Source organism: Brassica oleracea, chromosome C4 (genome assembly GCF_000695525.1).
Source record: "Brassica oleracea var. oleracea cultivar TO1000 chromosome C4, BOL, whole genome shotgun sequence".
In the NCBI taxonomy this organism is placed as follows: Eukaryota; Viridiplantae; Streptophyta; class Magnoliopsida; order Brassicales; family Brassicaceae; genus Brassica; species Brassica oleracea.
This window is the reverse complement of record NC_027751.1, coordinates 35,764,155-35,781,962: the sequence shown is the minus strand read 5'-3', so window position 1 is coordinate 35,781,962 and position 17,808 is coordinate 35,764,155. Positions and strand designations below refer to the sequence as shown.

The window sequence follows — 17,808 nt, the reverse complement described above, 5'->3', positions numbered from 1 at the left end:
AATGTATAAAAATTCCATAATTTTCATTCACTGAAATAACTCGACATACCTCATCTTTCAGACTCGCTAGTCACAGAAACACTTCTCGGTTCAATTTGCCCACGAAATCTCCTATGATTACTCCTCTGTTCTTTGATTTTAGACTCCCATGTCGTCTCTGTTTTCCTCTTTCTTCTTCTTTGTTCTGTTCTTCTAAAATCACGATGAACCCTAATTTTAATTTTCCCAATTTTTTTTTTACTTCAGACGACAAAACGACGCCGTTTTGTCAAGGCAAATTGAAAAAAAAAATTAATTTGGTCTGATTTTAAACCGACCAATACCATTCTAGCCTCGTGTGTGCCATGTCAGCACCCGAAGCTAAATAAACCGAAATCAGATTCGGTTATGTAGTTATTAACCAGATTGAAAAAGTTCATGTCTGAAATTCAAAATTAAACTTAGTTCATGGTGGTTTTGGCTTGATTCAATAGTTTGTGTATGAAAACAATGGAGACGTCAAGTTCATGGTGGAATCGGCCGTTTTCCCATCGAAAAAGAGTGTTGAAATTGTTGTTTATTTGATATCTAAAGGAAAAATGTGTTGTGATGGCTGACTTTTTTTTTAATCGTGTACGTTTGTATCTTAGCTATATTGTTAAGCTATCTTCCAACAATAAAGTGTTTAGTAAATACTAGATTCTTTTTCCTATGTATTTTAAATTACTATAATTATATAATATTTCAATTAGTTTTAATTTATTTTATATTTAATTTATTGTTTTTCTTTTTTCATGTCTCATTTTCTCAATATTAACTTAATAAGTTATTATTTCCTTAAGTTTCTGGATGTTCATTTTTTAAATTTTCGTAAAAAATTTCAATAATTTTACTGATGTTTATTTTTAATATTTTTACATAATTTAGAACTAATAAAGCAGAAAATGTCTGCAACATTAAAGCAGATTAAGATAGTTTGGATTTTTTTTTATTGTTGTGTGGTTAAATTTAAGTTTGGTATTTTATATTCTTGTATAATTTTAATAATGCTTCAAAACGGTTTGATTTGTATTAGTTTGTTCTTCTAAAGCTGCAAATAACATCAATAGTGGTGTTATAGCAAATTTCTGTTTCAAATATTGAAACGAGTAATAATTTTCACATATTTTCATGGTAAATTGCATTTTAAATTTAATTATATTTTTCATATGTAACTTATTGCATTAAATTGGGGTGATTGTGTTTGTTTGACCAGTTAAAATTAATATTTTCATTGTTTTGTGCATAGTTTATTTATATAAAATGGGGAATTTTTTTTTTAAATGTCTCTACTGTTACAGAGTTTGTTTATTGTAAAATATGTTATATTATGTGAAACGAAGAAATAATAATACTTATCACTACAAAATGAGTTCATTTTCTATTATATTTTGTAAATTTAATAATATTACTTGTGTATATAACTTCCAACATAGTTTAAAATGATCAAAATTTCATCATAAGTAAATGCATCGGAACAATTCAAAGTATTACTATAGGTTTATGAATTTTCTTTGAAGTCGATTCTTGAATAGTAGTTTTAGACTGAGACCATTTTAACTCGTTTCAATATTAAGTTTAATAAAAGATAATAATTTATAACATACAACGAACAAAAACGTAATTTATATAATAATGTTCAATATTTTTAAACATAGATAAATTATGTATATGTTCAAGAAACTAAAAACCTTATGCCACATCTTAAATTTTACATATGTTTTGAAATACAACAGTCGATCTGTTTTTTTTTCTATTCAGTTTTTTTTTATGAAACACTTTCCTTCTTCAATTAGTATAATCCAAATATAGTAATAAATAGCATTATGGAGGATAGCGTCCATATAATTCTTCCAACTGGTTTTATGTTCGGTTGCTTTCCTTACAACTTTTTGCTTTTGTTTAGTCTGCACTCACAAACCTTTACCGTTATCACATTCAGTGTGTATAATTGAATGTATGAATGAAGTTTAAGAATCAAATCATTAAACATAACTAGATCGTTTTCCGCGCTACGCGCGGATAATTTGTTTTTTAAATATTACAATTAGTTTCGTTGTGTGAATATTAAATATTGCAGAATTATCATATGTATATAAACTATGTATTATGTAAGATATAATATATGAAAGAAGACATGGTCTGTGTTTTTTGTTTGAATGTTGCATATAGATTTTAACATTTTTCTGGTAAATTATTTTAATTATTTTGCAAAAATTCAAAACTTGAGTTTAGAATAAAAACAGTCTGGATTATGTTGGAAGTTGCTCTTAGATGTTTTTCCTCGATTGTTATCTTCTGAACTAAGGTGTAGGTTAACTCATGTATTGAACCTCACTCTCTCTTTTTTCTTTGAAGTCGTTGACGATTTTTATTGTCTTGTTAAAATAAAAATGTGTGGCCTATCATGAGAAAAGAATTATCTTTCTTGTTAATAAGGTTTTTAATCAGTATGTTTAGACATTCAAGTGTGTATTTGTTTTTACCTTTATATATTGTGGGATAGTGTTTGCCACCACAACAATTTTATATTTTCGATTAGTTATGCTTTACAGCTCCCTCAACAGAAATGCTTGGTTGTTCCGTAATGTATACATTTTTAATATTTAAGAGTTATATATATATATATATATATATATATATATTTAGATAATTATTTTAAAGTAGATGGCATGCCTCTCCATTCATTTTTTCACAAAAATAAAGGTATTTAATTTAAACTAATTAAATATTTTATATTTAAATATATAATGCATGTTGACTATATAAATTAAATTAAATTATATGATGAAGTTATAAATATTGAAATTCAAGATTGATTGTTAATATAAGAAGTAAATTTGGAATAGTAAGTACTAAGCGATATATATATATATATATATATATATATATATATAAAGTTAACTAAACGTAGTTATGATTCAACTATTCTTTTATATTCGGAATATTTTGAAGCTTATCCATCTTTTTCTTTTTAATTTCTACACAACTATTTCTTTGGACAATATACACATTTTCTCTCTATATGATATATTATAATTAAAACCAAACTATTATTATTATTTTGACTAAAGGCTTTCAAATTAAAACATAAACAAATGATTACATGAAAAGACGATAGTAAAGTTTGCGTAGATATATACTATAATTGTTAACTGGAAAAATATGATATACACCAAAAGTTTATTTCTCAAGCATAAACCCAAATTTTTTTAAAATTCAAAATATGTATTTTTCTTGTTTTCTTTCTTTCTTTATTTGCATCATGAAACAAATGAGTAAGTGTTTATTTTTTTTATCAATGCAATTATTCTTTTGAGAAGTTTATGATTAAAAACTTATCATTTTTTGTTCTGATTTTAAAAATGTTAGATCTAATGATTATTCTTCAGTAATGCTTTAAGATGTATAATCTTAAAGCTTGTTGATAAATCAAAATGGAACTGTTACAAATGTTGAAAGCAAACTCAATTTTCACATTTTTAATGATGTTCTAATATCTTTGCAAGCGAAGCCATGATTTATCATCGATAATTTTTGTTGCGAAATTGAAAACGCCGGTAAAAGAAGCTTTGAAAACGCCAATAAAAGAAGCTTTGTATTCGTTGTGATTGTGACTAATCTTCTCATGTCTACTGATTCTTGTAATATTTGAATGGTTTTTGGTAGAAGATAGAGGAAAATTATTTATAAGCAACCAAAACCTGATGTAGAGTATGTCTTAATATATTAAAAGTTAACTCCATTACAACTAAGAATAATAGTGTGTCGTATGGTTTTCTAAAATCAGAGCATTCTTTTTCTTAATTTGGTTCTTTTTCTGTTGCATTATCTTCCAACCTCCCCACCCTTACAATGTTTACCACCAGAACTATTCCCTCTGTTGAGAAACAGGGTACAATACAACAGCCTCAGGAAGCTCTACATAATGTGTTTATATCAAAAAAAAAAATAAGAGTCTCAAATAGGAATCAAATAAATTAATTTGCATAGTCAGTCTTGGAAAACATAGACTCATTTTACTTACATAAGCCGAAGCCTGGCTAAGTTTTCAAAGATCATATTCCTGTTCAAGAATTCCAGCTCTGGCCTACTCTATTCTTCTACAAATTCAAGAAAAGCACAAACAAAATAGCAGTAAAAAGAGAAACAAAACACATGGAAACGCAAGAATTTTAAGATCATAAATTGGGTCTTAGAACATAGTAAAAGGCCTTTGTATTATATGTGACAGTGGCGCCATTGTGCTTCATATTTAAAAATATTTAGAAGAAGTAATCTTCAATCTTTTCAAGTTGATTCAGGTCAAACAGTAACTAAAGCATCCATCATAGCAGCCATCTTAAGGGAAGTATTGATTTTGCTACCAATAAGCATGCAAAAATCATGATAGCAGATAGCTTGAAACACCATGATTCTTTTTGACAATAGCTTGTTTCAAGTATCTCTCAGTTGGTGTGAAAGAGAGAATAACAACAACAACAAAGAATACACAATAGTAAGCTTTAGTGTTTACCTGGAGCACCTTGTAGTGTCAAGTATGATTCGCTGCAGTTTCCAGGATGGCCTTCAGTCGCCATGTTCATCTCCCCATTTTTTGGCTGTGAAGATATGATGTCGTTGGAATCTGTAGTTTATCGACAGTAGAATAAGGCCACTGATCACCATGGCGACTGTTCTATAAGACCATTGGAAAATACGGATTTAGGTATTTAAATGCATGCCGGTAAAAACAGTTAGTTAGCAAAGAAAGGAATTTGAAAATACCATGTAAATGTGAGGTCGATTAAACCCACCCATTGGACAAAAAAACAATGTGAGACACATAATCATCAGAACACCAGTTTCAAAAAAAATAAAAGAGTTTAGAAGAGGCAAGAAGTTAGAACACTCACTGAGTTCTATCCAACAAATGAACTCTGAAGGCCATCAAAAGCTGCAGTGAAAATAAATAAAAACAAAGCAATGTATGTACACCATTGAAAATAAACAGCCAAAGTTTCACGGCACATAAACTCGAGGGGGTGAATCAGTTTTCTGCGCTTGTTACTCTGTTGAGTCCTCGATAGAATCCAAAATGACAACTTTCATCTTCTTCTTCTTGGTTGGGTCAAAGGGTGCGAGCTAACAGTGAGAAAACAATTAAAACCACAAAATCAGACAAAGCATAAAAAAGACCATAGTCTAACTTGAGCTATGTCGAAATAATTAAGAAATGAAAGAACCTCTTACATAGCAATAACAGAACAAAACTTAAGAACTGGAAGGAAAGTGAAACAGAAACCCCAGCGTCCAATCTATGGGATATACGTAGTTAGGCATGTCGATTTGAGTGGCATATCTACAGCTCAAGTTCAACCTTGGCGGATCCTTTGTCTCAGCCTTAGTTACCTCCTCCTCATTCACCAGCTTAGCAATCTCTGGATTACAATCCAACTTGCAACAATAAGCAAAATAAATATGATCAAGAGTGTCACTGAAGATTCCTTTGGCATCTTACCAAATACAGAGCAAAAAGAGAGAATGAAAACATAGCTCCGAATCACTCACCAGTTCATCTAGTCGATTGTGGTTGCTAAGAAATTCTGAAGGCTGTAATTAGCTCCTGGTTTGAGTTGAGGCTCGTCTCGTGGAGCACGATTAGATGAGATGAAGCCTTGCATCACGGAAGAAAAAAACGAAACTGGTTAAGGAGATTACAGATGGAAGGAAACATGAAAAAGTAGCGAGAGGACACATACCGATGAGGGCAACTTGAGACTTCCCGGAAGCATGAGCGGATATCATAGCTGTCGATCAATGTTGTCGTATGGAGGATGTAGACTATGGTTCGAAGTGAACTGATACAAAAGGATTTATATATGTGAAGAAACAAAGGGAGGTGGAAGGATGCATCTAACTCAGATGGGATTGAAGAATGTTATAGAATGAATGGGAGTGGATGATGATTAATATAAGAGAAACAGCGATTTGCAGTCAAATTGATTCCGATGAATTGGAAGAGTCGAAGACGACCTTGCTCTTTAACGTTGGGCCAAGTGAAATAGATGAGCATCCCACAGAAGTTGACCCATTATTAATCTGTTATCGATAGGATGTGACGTGGCAGATTAAAGCTTTTTGATTGGTGATTTTTTTAATCGACGTGGACACTCTAGCTGATGACTATTATCAACTTTCAGTATTGTAAAATTTGGTCATTTTCTTTTGGTTTCTAAAATGTTCATAGCTTTTTCCTCTTTCTTTTTATCTAATTTGGCTGGCATTTTCAGCGAGAAATAGACCTTACTGGCAGTGGTGGATGTAGCAGACAATTTTGGAGGGGGCAAATCACACATTTATAAAAAAATAAAGTTAAAATGTAACTTTTAATAAGAGAAAACAACTAAAACTTAGGTACATTACAAATAATTTGAAATTATCTGTTGACAAAAAAAAATTTGAAATTATCATGGGGGCAAGTGTCACCTCTTGCTATACGTAGATTCGGCACTGCTTACAGGCTTTTCTTTCTGTTAATTTCTTTGAAAGTCATCTTTTTAGAAGCAAGAAAATGATAACCTAAAACAATTGCATATCTTATGACATCTCCATCCCCACTCTATTTTCCACTTTAAAATAGAGTTTAGAGTAAAAATATTCCAATAGTACTCTATTTTTCATTCTATAATAGAGTAAAAAATAAGTTTACTCTATATATAAAGTAAGTTGTTGTTTTTTTGTTTATCACTATATTTTTATTCTAAAATAGAATACCTTTAGAGTATATCACAACTCTATTATAGAGTTACTCTATTTTATAATTAAAAATATGATGAACTATTGGAGATGGTTCACCGTATAACAAAACATAGGGTGAACCATCAATGAAGTCTCAACAATGAAGTCTTCTAACAGCATAATAAAAATACTAAAGAAGTAATTAAAAAACATATTTTATTTTTCTTATTATATCATGTAGAAAATAATAACGAATAACCATCAAGTTGACGTAGTCAGTATTTTTACATTTTTACACGTGAGCTACGTTGCATGGAAGCTTCGTCGGACGTCTGTTTTCCGCGTCAGAACCGGAATCGGAACCTTGTGGAAGCTTACGGAATCTCGATTCCAAAACATTTCCAAAATATTCTCTTTAAAAACACGTTGGAAGCTTATGATTCCATTTTGGAATCACGCTTCCGTTCTTTAAAAAAAATACAATGTCATATATCAATAAAAAATATAATCATAGTTTTTAATTTATATAAAATCCAAATTTTAATTGTAATGAATATAGAGAATATAAATATATAAATATTAAAATTAATACTATAAATTATCTTTATGTATTGAGGTTTTTATTAAACATATATCATATATTAAAATATATTGTGCCAATTATTTGAGAAGTATTAAAAATAATTAATATAATAATTTCTTTTAAACTTAATTTATGTGTATCTTCACAAGTTTAATATGAAATCATTTCAAAATTATTATAAATGAATAAATATTTTTTTTTAAATGTATATTACATAATTCTTAGTCCTATTTTTTTTATTCTTTTATTTTAATATGTATATAGATGTATATATATATATATATGGATATACGCTTCCAACACGTACCTACTTTCTAATTTTTTAAAAAAAATTCGCTTTTGCGCTTCCATGCTCTTCCATACGTTTCCGATTCCACGTACCCGCTTACGTTTCCATGTAACATAGCATGTGAGCAGTATATCATAAGACAAATAGAATAACGAATTAAAAAATATGTGGCTGCTTAATTAACCAAGTAGAAACTAAGTGCTGAAAAGCCAATTAATATTCTCCGAAAATTGAGTAGTCAAAAATGTTTTTTGTAAATCAAATAAAAAAAACTGAATATGTGGGAGGATTTACATATAATTTAAACATATATCGTTTCTAAATTTTCTGATATGTGAATTTTCGGATACAGCTGTGTAGATCCTACCAAGTCCCCCAAAACACATTATATGTATCATTTCAAAGTCTTCGTCAAATTAAATACATGCCTTATTCTTGGGTTCATCCCTCTACTTATAGGTTAACCAACCAATAAAATTGTCTTATTTCATATTCGATATCTTTTAAAAAATAAAATAAAATATTGTCAAATTATATTATATTTTTTAAATGAAAAGGTAAAAATAAATAAATAAAAAAATAGTAGTAATTACAAAAAAAATATTTTTAACGTCGTCAGCAAAACATTAAAACCTAAATCCTAATCCTTAAACCCTAAATCCTAAACCCTTGGGTAAAGCTTGAACTGTAGGATAAATCCTAAACTCTAAATCAAAATCACTAAACACTGAAACACTCAAGGGTTTAGGATTTAGGGTTTAGGGTTTAGGATTTTAGTGTTTAGTATTTTTTTATTTAAAGTTTATGATTTATCCAAGGGTTTAACGTTTACCCAAGGGTTTAGGATTTACCCAAGGGTTTAGAGTTTAGGGATTAGGATTTAAGGTTTAGTGTTTTGCTGACGACGTTAAAAATATTTTTTTTTTAAATTCTTTTTTCTGTAACTAATATCTTTTTTTACTTTTTCTTATTTTAAAAACATAATATAACTTGACAATATTTTGTTTCCATTTTTAAAAGATATCGAATTTGAAACAATGAAATCCTATTGGTTTCTAGGTTCACCCTAGGAAGTGAACCCAAGAAAAACTCTAAATACACTTCTCAAAATAGAGACGATCTAAAATGTATTACTCTCTTGGTTGTGGTTTACGCAGGTTGCATCACTACCAAAGAGCTGGTAACTGTTATGCTTTCTCTAGGACAAAACCCAAGACATGATCAACGAGGTTGACGCAGATGGAAATAGTACCATCGATTTTCTTGAGTTCCTGAACCTAATGGCTAAGAAGATGAAGGACACTGTGGTACGACCAGGGAAGACCAACTGACGAATGGGAAGCTGATGGAGAGCTCAGGAAGTGAGATGGAGACTGAACTAGATGAATCAGATGAGGATGGGCATATTGAACTTGTACCAGGTGATAGAGGTGAATCCGAACAGGAGATCCACAGTTCAGAGACAACCAGCAACGAACCAGATCAGCTAATCAACTTCTGGACAGGACCAACGACCAGAGCCAGAACTAAAGCCCATCAGAAGGCTATTCAGCACTTAGTTCATGTCGTGAGGCAGAAGGAAGAGATGAAGGCCGAGAGAGAAGATAAATCAGCCTGTTGGTTTAATGTGTTTTTAACTTGGAATTGAATTAAACCAACTTTGGGTAGGATTAGGATTTTAAATACCGATTTCAATTAGGATTAGAATTTTAAACCAATTTCAATTAGGATGAGGATTTAACCGAACCATTCTGGTTAGGTTAGGGTAGTTAGGTTGGCGCTTCTTCGCCTTATATTAATTATTGTTGCCGCTTTTGGTTAAAGAACACATAACTTTTATCCAAGAAACCTTAAGCAGATTGCTTGTCTCGTTTCAGTGCTTTTTCTGTTCAGCCTAAGAACATTGAACTTTCACATAAGGTAGAGTGATCTATTGTGATCCATCTCAGACACTACACAGGGTTATCCTGCGTCTAGAGAGTAGCTAAGCATCTTTAGAGTCTTTCCATAACTCTGAAGAGAAGTTCCATCGATCAGGAGTGTTCGTAACCTCGCTGATCAACCCTCTAACTATACCATCCAAGAGATCCTAGAAGAATAGCTTATCAGGGACGCACCAAGTGGTATCAGAACCAGGTTCCAAGAGGTTTCTGAGGAATGGAAAAGGATTGCAATACTGGGTATTTGATCCAGGAGATGATCATGGTTCTATCATCTTACAAGACTTGGATTTGAGGACAAATCCTTTTAAAGGGAGAGAGTATGGTGCTATCCTGATCAGGTTCAAACTTAAGGGATGGGATCCAATGAATGAGCTATAGCAAATACACTGATCAAATCTTGGCTGGATGGGCAGTTTCAAGGTCTCATTCGAATGATTTATGAAGTTCTGGATAGAGAGAGAATGAGAACTCTTGATACAGTCTTGCAACAACTTGAACAAGAAGGATTAAACCATCAGATCAAACCAGGAGTAGAGAAGCTGAACAAACCAGGAGCAGAGAAGCTGATTAAACTAGGAGCAGAGAAGCTGATCATTGTTTCAGATGGAGCCGGTTTGGTGAGCAACAAAGAAGAGATGAAGAGCAATGCACCTGAACTCAAGCTGAGCTTTAGAGACCTCAATTATCTTACTAATATGCATGGAAAACAAGGCAAACACGTCAGGAAGGAGATGGATTGGGTTAGATTTGAAGTTGGCGAAATAAAGATTTTTCGGCCCATAAAGAGAGTTGCAACCAGAAGCTTGATCCACTTTATCTCTTGCTGGACCAACAGGACGTGGAGGATCTAAAGAACTTTAGGAGACACTCCAAGATCAAGTCGTGGCCAAGAAGAAACCAAAGAAGAACCAGTTTGTTGGTTAATTTCTTATTTGTAATTCAAAACCGATGAAAACCAAGTTTTAATAGGATTAGGATTAGACCAAGTAATAAACCAATTTCGAATTGGATTAGGATTATAATTAAACTAAACCATTAGGGTATGTTAGTCGTTTTCTATTTATCATTGTATACAACTGAGAAATCAATCAATCGATATTTTTTTATCATCTTCTTTGTTTTGAATTTTCTCTCAATTCTGCTGGTGTATAATATCCAGCTTGGGTTCTCTGATTTGGTGTGTCATATCCAGACCAGAAGCCTTGGAGTATCAGGAGGCAAGACATCTCTCTTGTGTCCCACATCAATCCACACGCCTTGATACAGATAGAGTCTTTGATTCTCTGTTTGCAAGGATTATCAAAGCATTTACCCACCTACAAGAGATCCAGGGAGTTACAGCCTATCCAGGACCGTACCACACTGACTCATAGTAAGAGCTTAAAGAAGCATTTAGGGTTTTCGACGAAGACCAGAACGGTTTCATCTCCGCTGCTGTGCTACGCCATGTGATGACTAATTGGTGAGAAGCCAACTGATGAGAAGCCAACTGATGATGAAGTGGAAGAGATGATCTGTGAAGCTGATGTTGATGGAGATGGTCAGATAAACTATGAAGAGTTTGTCAAGATTATTGTAGCTAAGTGATGGATGATGATGATCTTTATTATCTGCTTACTGCGTCTAGAAGCTTAACCAAGATGCATTTGCATGACTGGTTTAGAAATGGGTTTTAAAAAAAGACTGAGATTATTTGTGTAATCTCCTCTTTTGTTCATTGTTCTGACACAATCTATCTATCTCCTCTTTTGTTCATTGTTTGTGTAAGTCTACATATAGACAACTCTTGTAAACATATTAAGATTAAGGAGAATAAAACTTCCCTCTTCGATTCTCTTCTCTCTTTAAATTCTCTCTCTCTATCTCATCTCAGATGTTGCATTCTATCTAAATTAGTTACTCTATTCTTCATCTTAAACTCCTAATACTCAAATTCTAACAATTATCTCTAATACAGTGGAACTCGTCATAAACTTAATAATAAAAATATTCTATTGATCATTATCACAATAGGATCCATAAACTTTGTATGCACAAGAACACATACAGAAACTTGAGAGGGTAAGAAATAATGTTGCAAGATTCTTTGTCCGATCTAAACTTTGCCATGTTTAAGTTCCAATGATAAATTTAACAGTTCACAGAGGTTTGATTAGTTGAATCGTAGCCAATTCAAGCAAACGAGAGAGGAATATAACTAAGTATCCAAATGTTACACGTACTAAGTCAGTCCTCATGGACTTGCACACTTTTTGGACTCAAAGGAACAAAAGAAAAGAGAGCTTATTGCATAACCAGTTTGAGATTCTTCAATGGCTAATTAAACCATACATGCCAAGGGATAAGGATCGGATTGGAATGACATGAAGTGACTTAAATACCCCTTGAACCGGGGACATCGATCCACTCGAGCTGTAGCTCAACCTCTCCGGTTTCTACGTTCTGGAGCCTAATGAACATATTCTGAACAAGCTTGCCTTGGTTCCACACAATGTGGCTCTCTTCAGACAGACAGTTTTGTCTGTTCGGCTGTATCTTCATTATTATGGTTCCATGGGGAAGTCCTCCTTGGATCTTATGGCGAAACTTAATGGCTTCAAGATATGGAGCAATGCTAAACTCTGCTTCTCCCATCTTATCATCCGCAGAGAGCAAGTCCTTATCGTAAACCGTCTGCGTCATAAGCAAGAATGTTTGATTTCTCTAGTGAAACTAGCTTATCCGATTTAACGGTCAATCGAAATAAAACGTAAATAAGGATCACTTACAAGTTTAACAGGGAGATTTGGATCAGTCACAGAAAGAGTCAAATCATCGTTCCACTCTGGGTTTACACTTTGTTTGACCACGTGGGTTTTCAGCTTCTGTGTCAAGTGAGCAAAGTTTAAAAATATTTGCAATTAACTCATGAAGTAAAAAAGAATCAAGAACTATCAAAAGGCTTTATCAGGAAAACATATTTAAAAGAATACATATCACACGTGTTCAAAAAAAAAAAAAAAAAAAGAATACATATCACACATTATCATTCAATTATTTCGTCGTGGAAACAGAGGATTGATGTTGACAGAAAGAAGAGAGATTGATGGAGTCAAGAGTAAAAGAGTACCAATATTCCAATTTATCACATGGTAAAAGGACCACAAATATGAACAGTCTTTTTTTTTTTTTTTCCATCAAGTTTTTGTTTATTAAATAAAGACGGGCCAGCCCAATATTCTTATAAAATAAAAAAGGCCCACGACCCGATTAGGTAAACCAACAACAGACTAAAAAAATGGGCTTAAAGCCGAAAAGCCCATTACCGACACTGCCCAGATCCAGCGGCACGTGTCGGCTTATCTTCTTCTTGTCTCCTCCCGGCGGTTCCGTCGAACGGCTCAACACCGTCGAACTTGTCACAGAGAGCGTCATCGGACTAACCGAGAGCTCATCCCAATCATCACACGTCGCATACTGGGAATTTTAAGCCCGAGACTCAAGACCTCAGCTTTCCTTCTCTTGTCGTCGTCACCGATGATGGAGAGCTTCACCTTATACCGAGATCTCATCCATTCTGACCCAAACAAGCACCCTGACGACAAGAGCCACCACGCAGTTTCCACCAAAGCCAAACTAGTAACCAAACCCCAAAAGACTACGGGTCCAAAACCGACAGCGTAGATCTATGTGAGCCTCTACCCTCCGGAACCAAAACCGACAGCGTAGATCTATGTGAGCCTCTACCCTCCGGAGCTAAAACCGGCGAAGAAGGAGCAGAGAATACCTCCCCTTCCCGGGAACTTGAACCGGCGGCGGCGAAGCTGAGGAAGCCTCCACCTCCCGAAGAAAAGCCGGCGTCGACGGATCTGTGATAGCATCCATCTCCCGGAATCACCACTTGAACATACAAGCCTATCTTCTCACGCCATGGGCCTCCACGCGAGCGTGTCTTCCCTCCAAGCGGGAACCACCTTTGGAGAATGGCTCCAATCCAGAGCTCCGACAAGGCGTTCGGTGATAGGCGACGAAGAATAAGCAAAAAGAAACCTCTTTGACGGTAGGAGAAAGGATCCGACGCCGGCACGGACGCTCACGCGCCGGCTGTACGCCGGATTCGATCTCAGATCTCCTTTCTCTCCCTTTTCTCTCTCTCTCTCAGTTTCCCACTCGTGATATGAACACAGTCTTAACTTTTTCTTTTTGCACAGAAAAAGAAAATCACATGCGTCCTTCTTCATTTAACTCATCAATTTTTAATTAATCAACACTAGCAAAGAAGAAAGATATCCAAATGTTTAACCACTAATTTAGATTAGGTTAAGACAATAAACACCATTAATTCACAACTCTTCGAACATATACTTAAAAGGTAAAACTTCAAGAATCAAAAAGAATTCTCGTCAAGATCATGGCTTCAAGACCGACATCATTATTCTAGAGAGACTCTCCAAGTCCCTTAAAAATAAAATTTTCTTTTTTAATAAAACAAACCACTAAATATGAATCTTCGGTCTTTTGAGTTACTGAGAGCATCTCCAACTCAAAATTTCATTTTAAGGAGAGTAAAACTTCAAAATGAAGATTTGAAGGAACCATGAATCTTCAAAAAAATATTTAAAAGTTTATTTATTTGCATTATAATCTTTCATATTAACAAAAGTTACTAATATTTATGAACGAAATTTGAAGATTTGAGCTTGGGTTGGAATGACGCAAAAAACCTCAAAATTTGAGCATTTGAGATATGGTTGGAGATGCTCTTAGAGTTGTGCATATATCTGTCCACGAAGAAACAGTGTCTACTCTATTCTTTATTTTCAATTTTTATTAACTAGGGGCTCAGTGCAGAGACCCCATGAAATGGCCTTTAACACCTTAAATCTCTGTTCTTGGTGAGATTATGTTGAAGATATATAACATCAAGAATAAGTGATCCGCTGTCAAATATCGAAAGACCCAGTTGAGTTTTCACTACACAGATTTTTTAGTAACAAACACTTCTGCTTCGAAACAGATTCAGACAAAGATACTAAAAGTGAAATACAAAGAGGCAAAAAATAGATTCTTTTTACCTTGTTTCCGAAGTGAAAAACGATGTAAGGATCGCTGCTTGCGATATCTCTGATGGCGAGGTTCACACCTCTCTTCACATGAATTCTGAGAAGACCCAATAGATTCTCCATTCTTTCTTCTTTCTTCTTTCTTCTTTCTTGGACTCTCGAGTGAGTACGAAACTGTGATGAGGTTTTGTATTTTATATAAAGGCTGAGAGACAGAGAGACTAGTCTCATTTGGCATGCGAATCAATAAGATTATTATATTATTTATTATTGACGTAAACAAAAGTAACAAGAAATTGAGCATAAATTTTCAACATGTTCCATATCATATATGCGCAAATGTCATTCTGTTATTGGTCAATTGTCAATAATAGCACTTTTTGAGTCTTTGTTTCAAAAATAGAACTAAAAAGAGAAAGTCACAAAAATATAATTCATTAAAGGGTAAAATATCTCTAATACCCTTGGTTTAAAATTAAATAAACAAACAAAAACAAATAAAAACAAATAAAAAAATGAAATTTTTTTTTAAAAGTTTCAGATTATATGTTTTGAGATTCGAAATTTTTTATAATTTTTTTTCTGAATTTTTTTTTTCGAAATTGTTTTTTTATTTTTTTTTCAAATTTTCTTTTTATAATTCAAAAATACTTTTTGAAACTGGTTTTAAAATTTTTATTTTAATTTTTTTAGTATTTATTTTTTATTTTATAAAATTTTAAACCCTAATTCTAAAACCCCACCCCTTAACTCTAAACTCTAAGGTTTGGATTAATTAACCCAAGTGGTATAAGTGTATATTTACCTGTTTAATGAAACCTATTTTTGTGACTTTGAGTTTTGAGTACTAGTTTGGGAACAAAAACTTGGTTTTGTGCTATTCTATTCTTTTTCTCTTTGTTATATTTTATTATTATTATAGTTTCGTAGAAATTTTCTACAATTTTATTTTACCCAGTTTTGTATTATTTGTCTTCTGTTTTATTAAAAGGCAAACATTTAATCTCAAAACATATTATTTTCATAAAAATTTCACATCATCTATTGAATTTTGGAAAACAAACATATATACTTTAGTGCATTAGTTTTTGTAAATAAAATCTCAAAAATCCATACTTTTTAAAAAAAATTAGGATGAAAAATAGAATATAAAAAAATCATTATAAATTTTTATAATATAACTGAAATATGTTTTACTTTTTCAGTTTAAATTCATATAAATTTACATAATTTAGTTTAATAATACAAAATAATATAATATTTTCAAATTTTTATGATAACTAGTTTAATCTAAAGTTATATATTTATTTTTAAGTATTATAAATATATACCTTTAGATTAGATTTTAATGATAACTAGATTAAACTTTTTTAAAAATTTTAAAAAATTCATAATTTTGTGTTGATGACATGGTATACTATCATTTTTTTTTATGAGTAGAATAGCATATTTTTATTATTGATAGTATAAAATTTTGAAAAAAACTTGTTAAGACAGATATCTGTATACCTACATAAGTTAGCTAAAGCCTAAAGTTAGATGGTGATTTGTTGTGGCTGTAGATGTTGTAGAAAGCCAAAATTTAGTTTAAAGTCATGCATGTCAATCAATCATGCTTTCCTTTCTTTTAAAAAGTTACAACAAAAATATCTCTAAAAATCTAAAAAAAAGGCTGTAGAGAGCTTTATTTCTAGAGCAAAAAAATAGTGATTTACAAAGTTACAGCAAAAATAGTTACAGCAAATAAATCTACAGCTATTATTCTAAAGCCAAAAAATAAAGACGTTTTTGCCAAACTAACCCACAACTTGATTTTAATCCCAAACCTATACCCAAACTTGAATCAAATGCAAAACTAACCTAAAAGCCTAGTGAAATTACAGCTCAACCCCTTGTGACCAAACAAAAAAACAGAAGCCATTTTTACGAATATAGCCCCAGTAAATCGTCTGAGTCGTCTGAGTCGTCTGAGATGTTGGAAGTCGTCTGGACGACTGAAGTGTAAGTCGTCTGGTACCAGTTTATTTTAAAAATAATTTATAAATCTTGTAAAAAAATATTTTGATGCGTGAAAAATAAAAATCAAGTAATTATAAACAGTTTTAAGTGATATAAATTAAGATATGATAAAATTGATTTGTTTTGAAGATAGATGAGTGGAAGTAGTGAATCATGAAATACTTTGGTTTAGGAGTTTGGCAAACATATGTTGTAGTATTGTATGTATTGTTAGGGTTAGATTTTGGAAAACTAAAATGTTTTTTTCAAAAATTAGTTTTCACCTATATGTGTTTATTTATGTGTATAGTAAACACTTTTCAAGTTTGATTTGATTTTATGAAGTCTTTAATTAGATAATTAAGTTTAGGGGTTATGTTTAGGGTGTGGACGACTTATATTTCAGTCGTCTGGTGAAGAAATTAAAACAGACGACTCGTCCAGAAGAGTTTAATATTTTTAGCCGGAAATTAAATATTTTTAGCGGGAAACTAAAATAGAAGACTTTCAAGACGACTTACAAGTAAGTCGTCTGGTTTAAATTATTTAAGCGGGAAAATAATTTTTTTAAAAAATTTTAGGCGGGAATATTTGGACGACTTACATGTAAGTCATCTGTTTTAATTTCTTCACCAGACGACTGAAATGTAAGTCGTCCGAGTAAATTATTCAACAGACGACTGAAATATAAGTCGTCCACACCCTAAACATAACCCCTAAACTTAATTATCTAATTAAACACTTCATAAAACCAAATCAAACTTGAAAAGTGTTTACTATACACATAAATAAACACATATAGGTGAAAACTAATTTTTGAAAAAAACATTTTAGTTTTCCAAAATCTAACCCTAACAATACATACAATACTACAACATATGTTTGCCAAACTCCTAAACCAAAGTATTTCATGATTCACTACTTCCACTCATCTATCTTCAAAACAAATCAATTTTATCATATCTTAATTTATATCACTTAAAACTGTTTATAATTACTTGATTTTTATTTTTCACGCATCAAAATATTTTTTTACAAGATTTATAAATTATTTTTAAAATAAACCGGTACCAGACGACTTACACTTCAGTCGTCCAGACGACTTCCAACATCTCAGACGACTCAGACGATTTACTAGGGCTATATTCATAAAAATGGCTTCTGTTTTTTTGTTTGGTCACAAGGGGCTGAGATGTAATTTCACTAGGCTTTTAG

The 17,808-nt window shown here is 32.2% G+C and overlaps 2 protein-coding genes and 1 long non-coding RNA gene across 8 annotated transcripts; 1 reads left to right on the top strand and 2 right to left on the bottom strand.

Annotated features, from left to right (window-relative positions):
• Positions 1–3,710: 3,710 nt before the first annotated feature.
• Positions 3,711–6,046, bottom strand: LOC106337370. 6 transcript variants are annotated; one of them, XR_001268996.1, is made up of 5 exons: positions 5,760–6,046; positions 5,569–5,674; positions 4,535–5,454; positions 4,046–4,121; positions 3,711–3,939 (listed from the first exon to the last, which is right to left on the bottom strand). It is a non-coding gene; the product is annotated as an uncharacterized LOC106337370 (long non-coding RNA). The 6 variants fall into 6 exon arrangements; XR_001268997.1 differs by having other exon boundaries at positions 4,046–4,696; positions 4,786–5,454; XR_001268999.1 differs by having other exon boundaries at positions 4,046–4,691; positions 4,786–5,454.
• An 800-nt stretch (positions 6,047–6,846) lies between these two features.
• LOC106338763 (calmodulin-1) lies at positions 6,847–11,184 on the top strand. Its single transcript, XM_013777663.1, is given in 5 exon segments — positions 6,847–6,856; positions 8,768–8,822; positions 8,824–8,909; positions 10,913–11,012; positions 11,014–11,184. Coding segments are annotated over 5 exon segments (378 nt in total). The 3' UTR covers positions 11,141–11,184.
• Positions 11,185–11,680: 496 nt separating this feature from the next.
• Positions 11,681–14,811, bottom strand: LOC106343070 (protein C2-DOMAIN ABA-RELATED 1-like). The gene is made up of 3 exons (XM_013782197.1): positions 14,608–14,811; positions 12,322–12,417; positions 11,681–12,226 (listed from the first exon to the last, which is right to left on the bottom strand). Exons 1-3 carry the CDS (start codon positions 14,716–14,718, stop codon positions 11,927–11,929), a joined length of 507 nt encoding a protein of 168 aa, XP_013637651.1. The 5' UTR covers positions 14,719–14,811; the 3' UTR covers positions 11,681–11,926.
• Between the last annotated feature and the right edge of the window lie 2,997 nt (positions 14,812–17,808).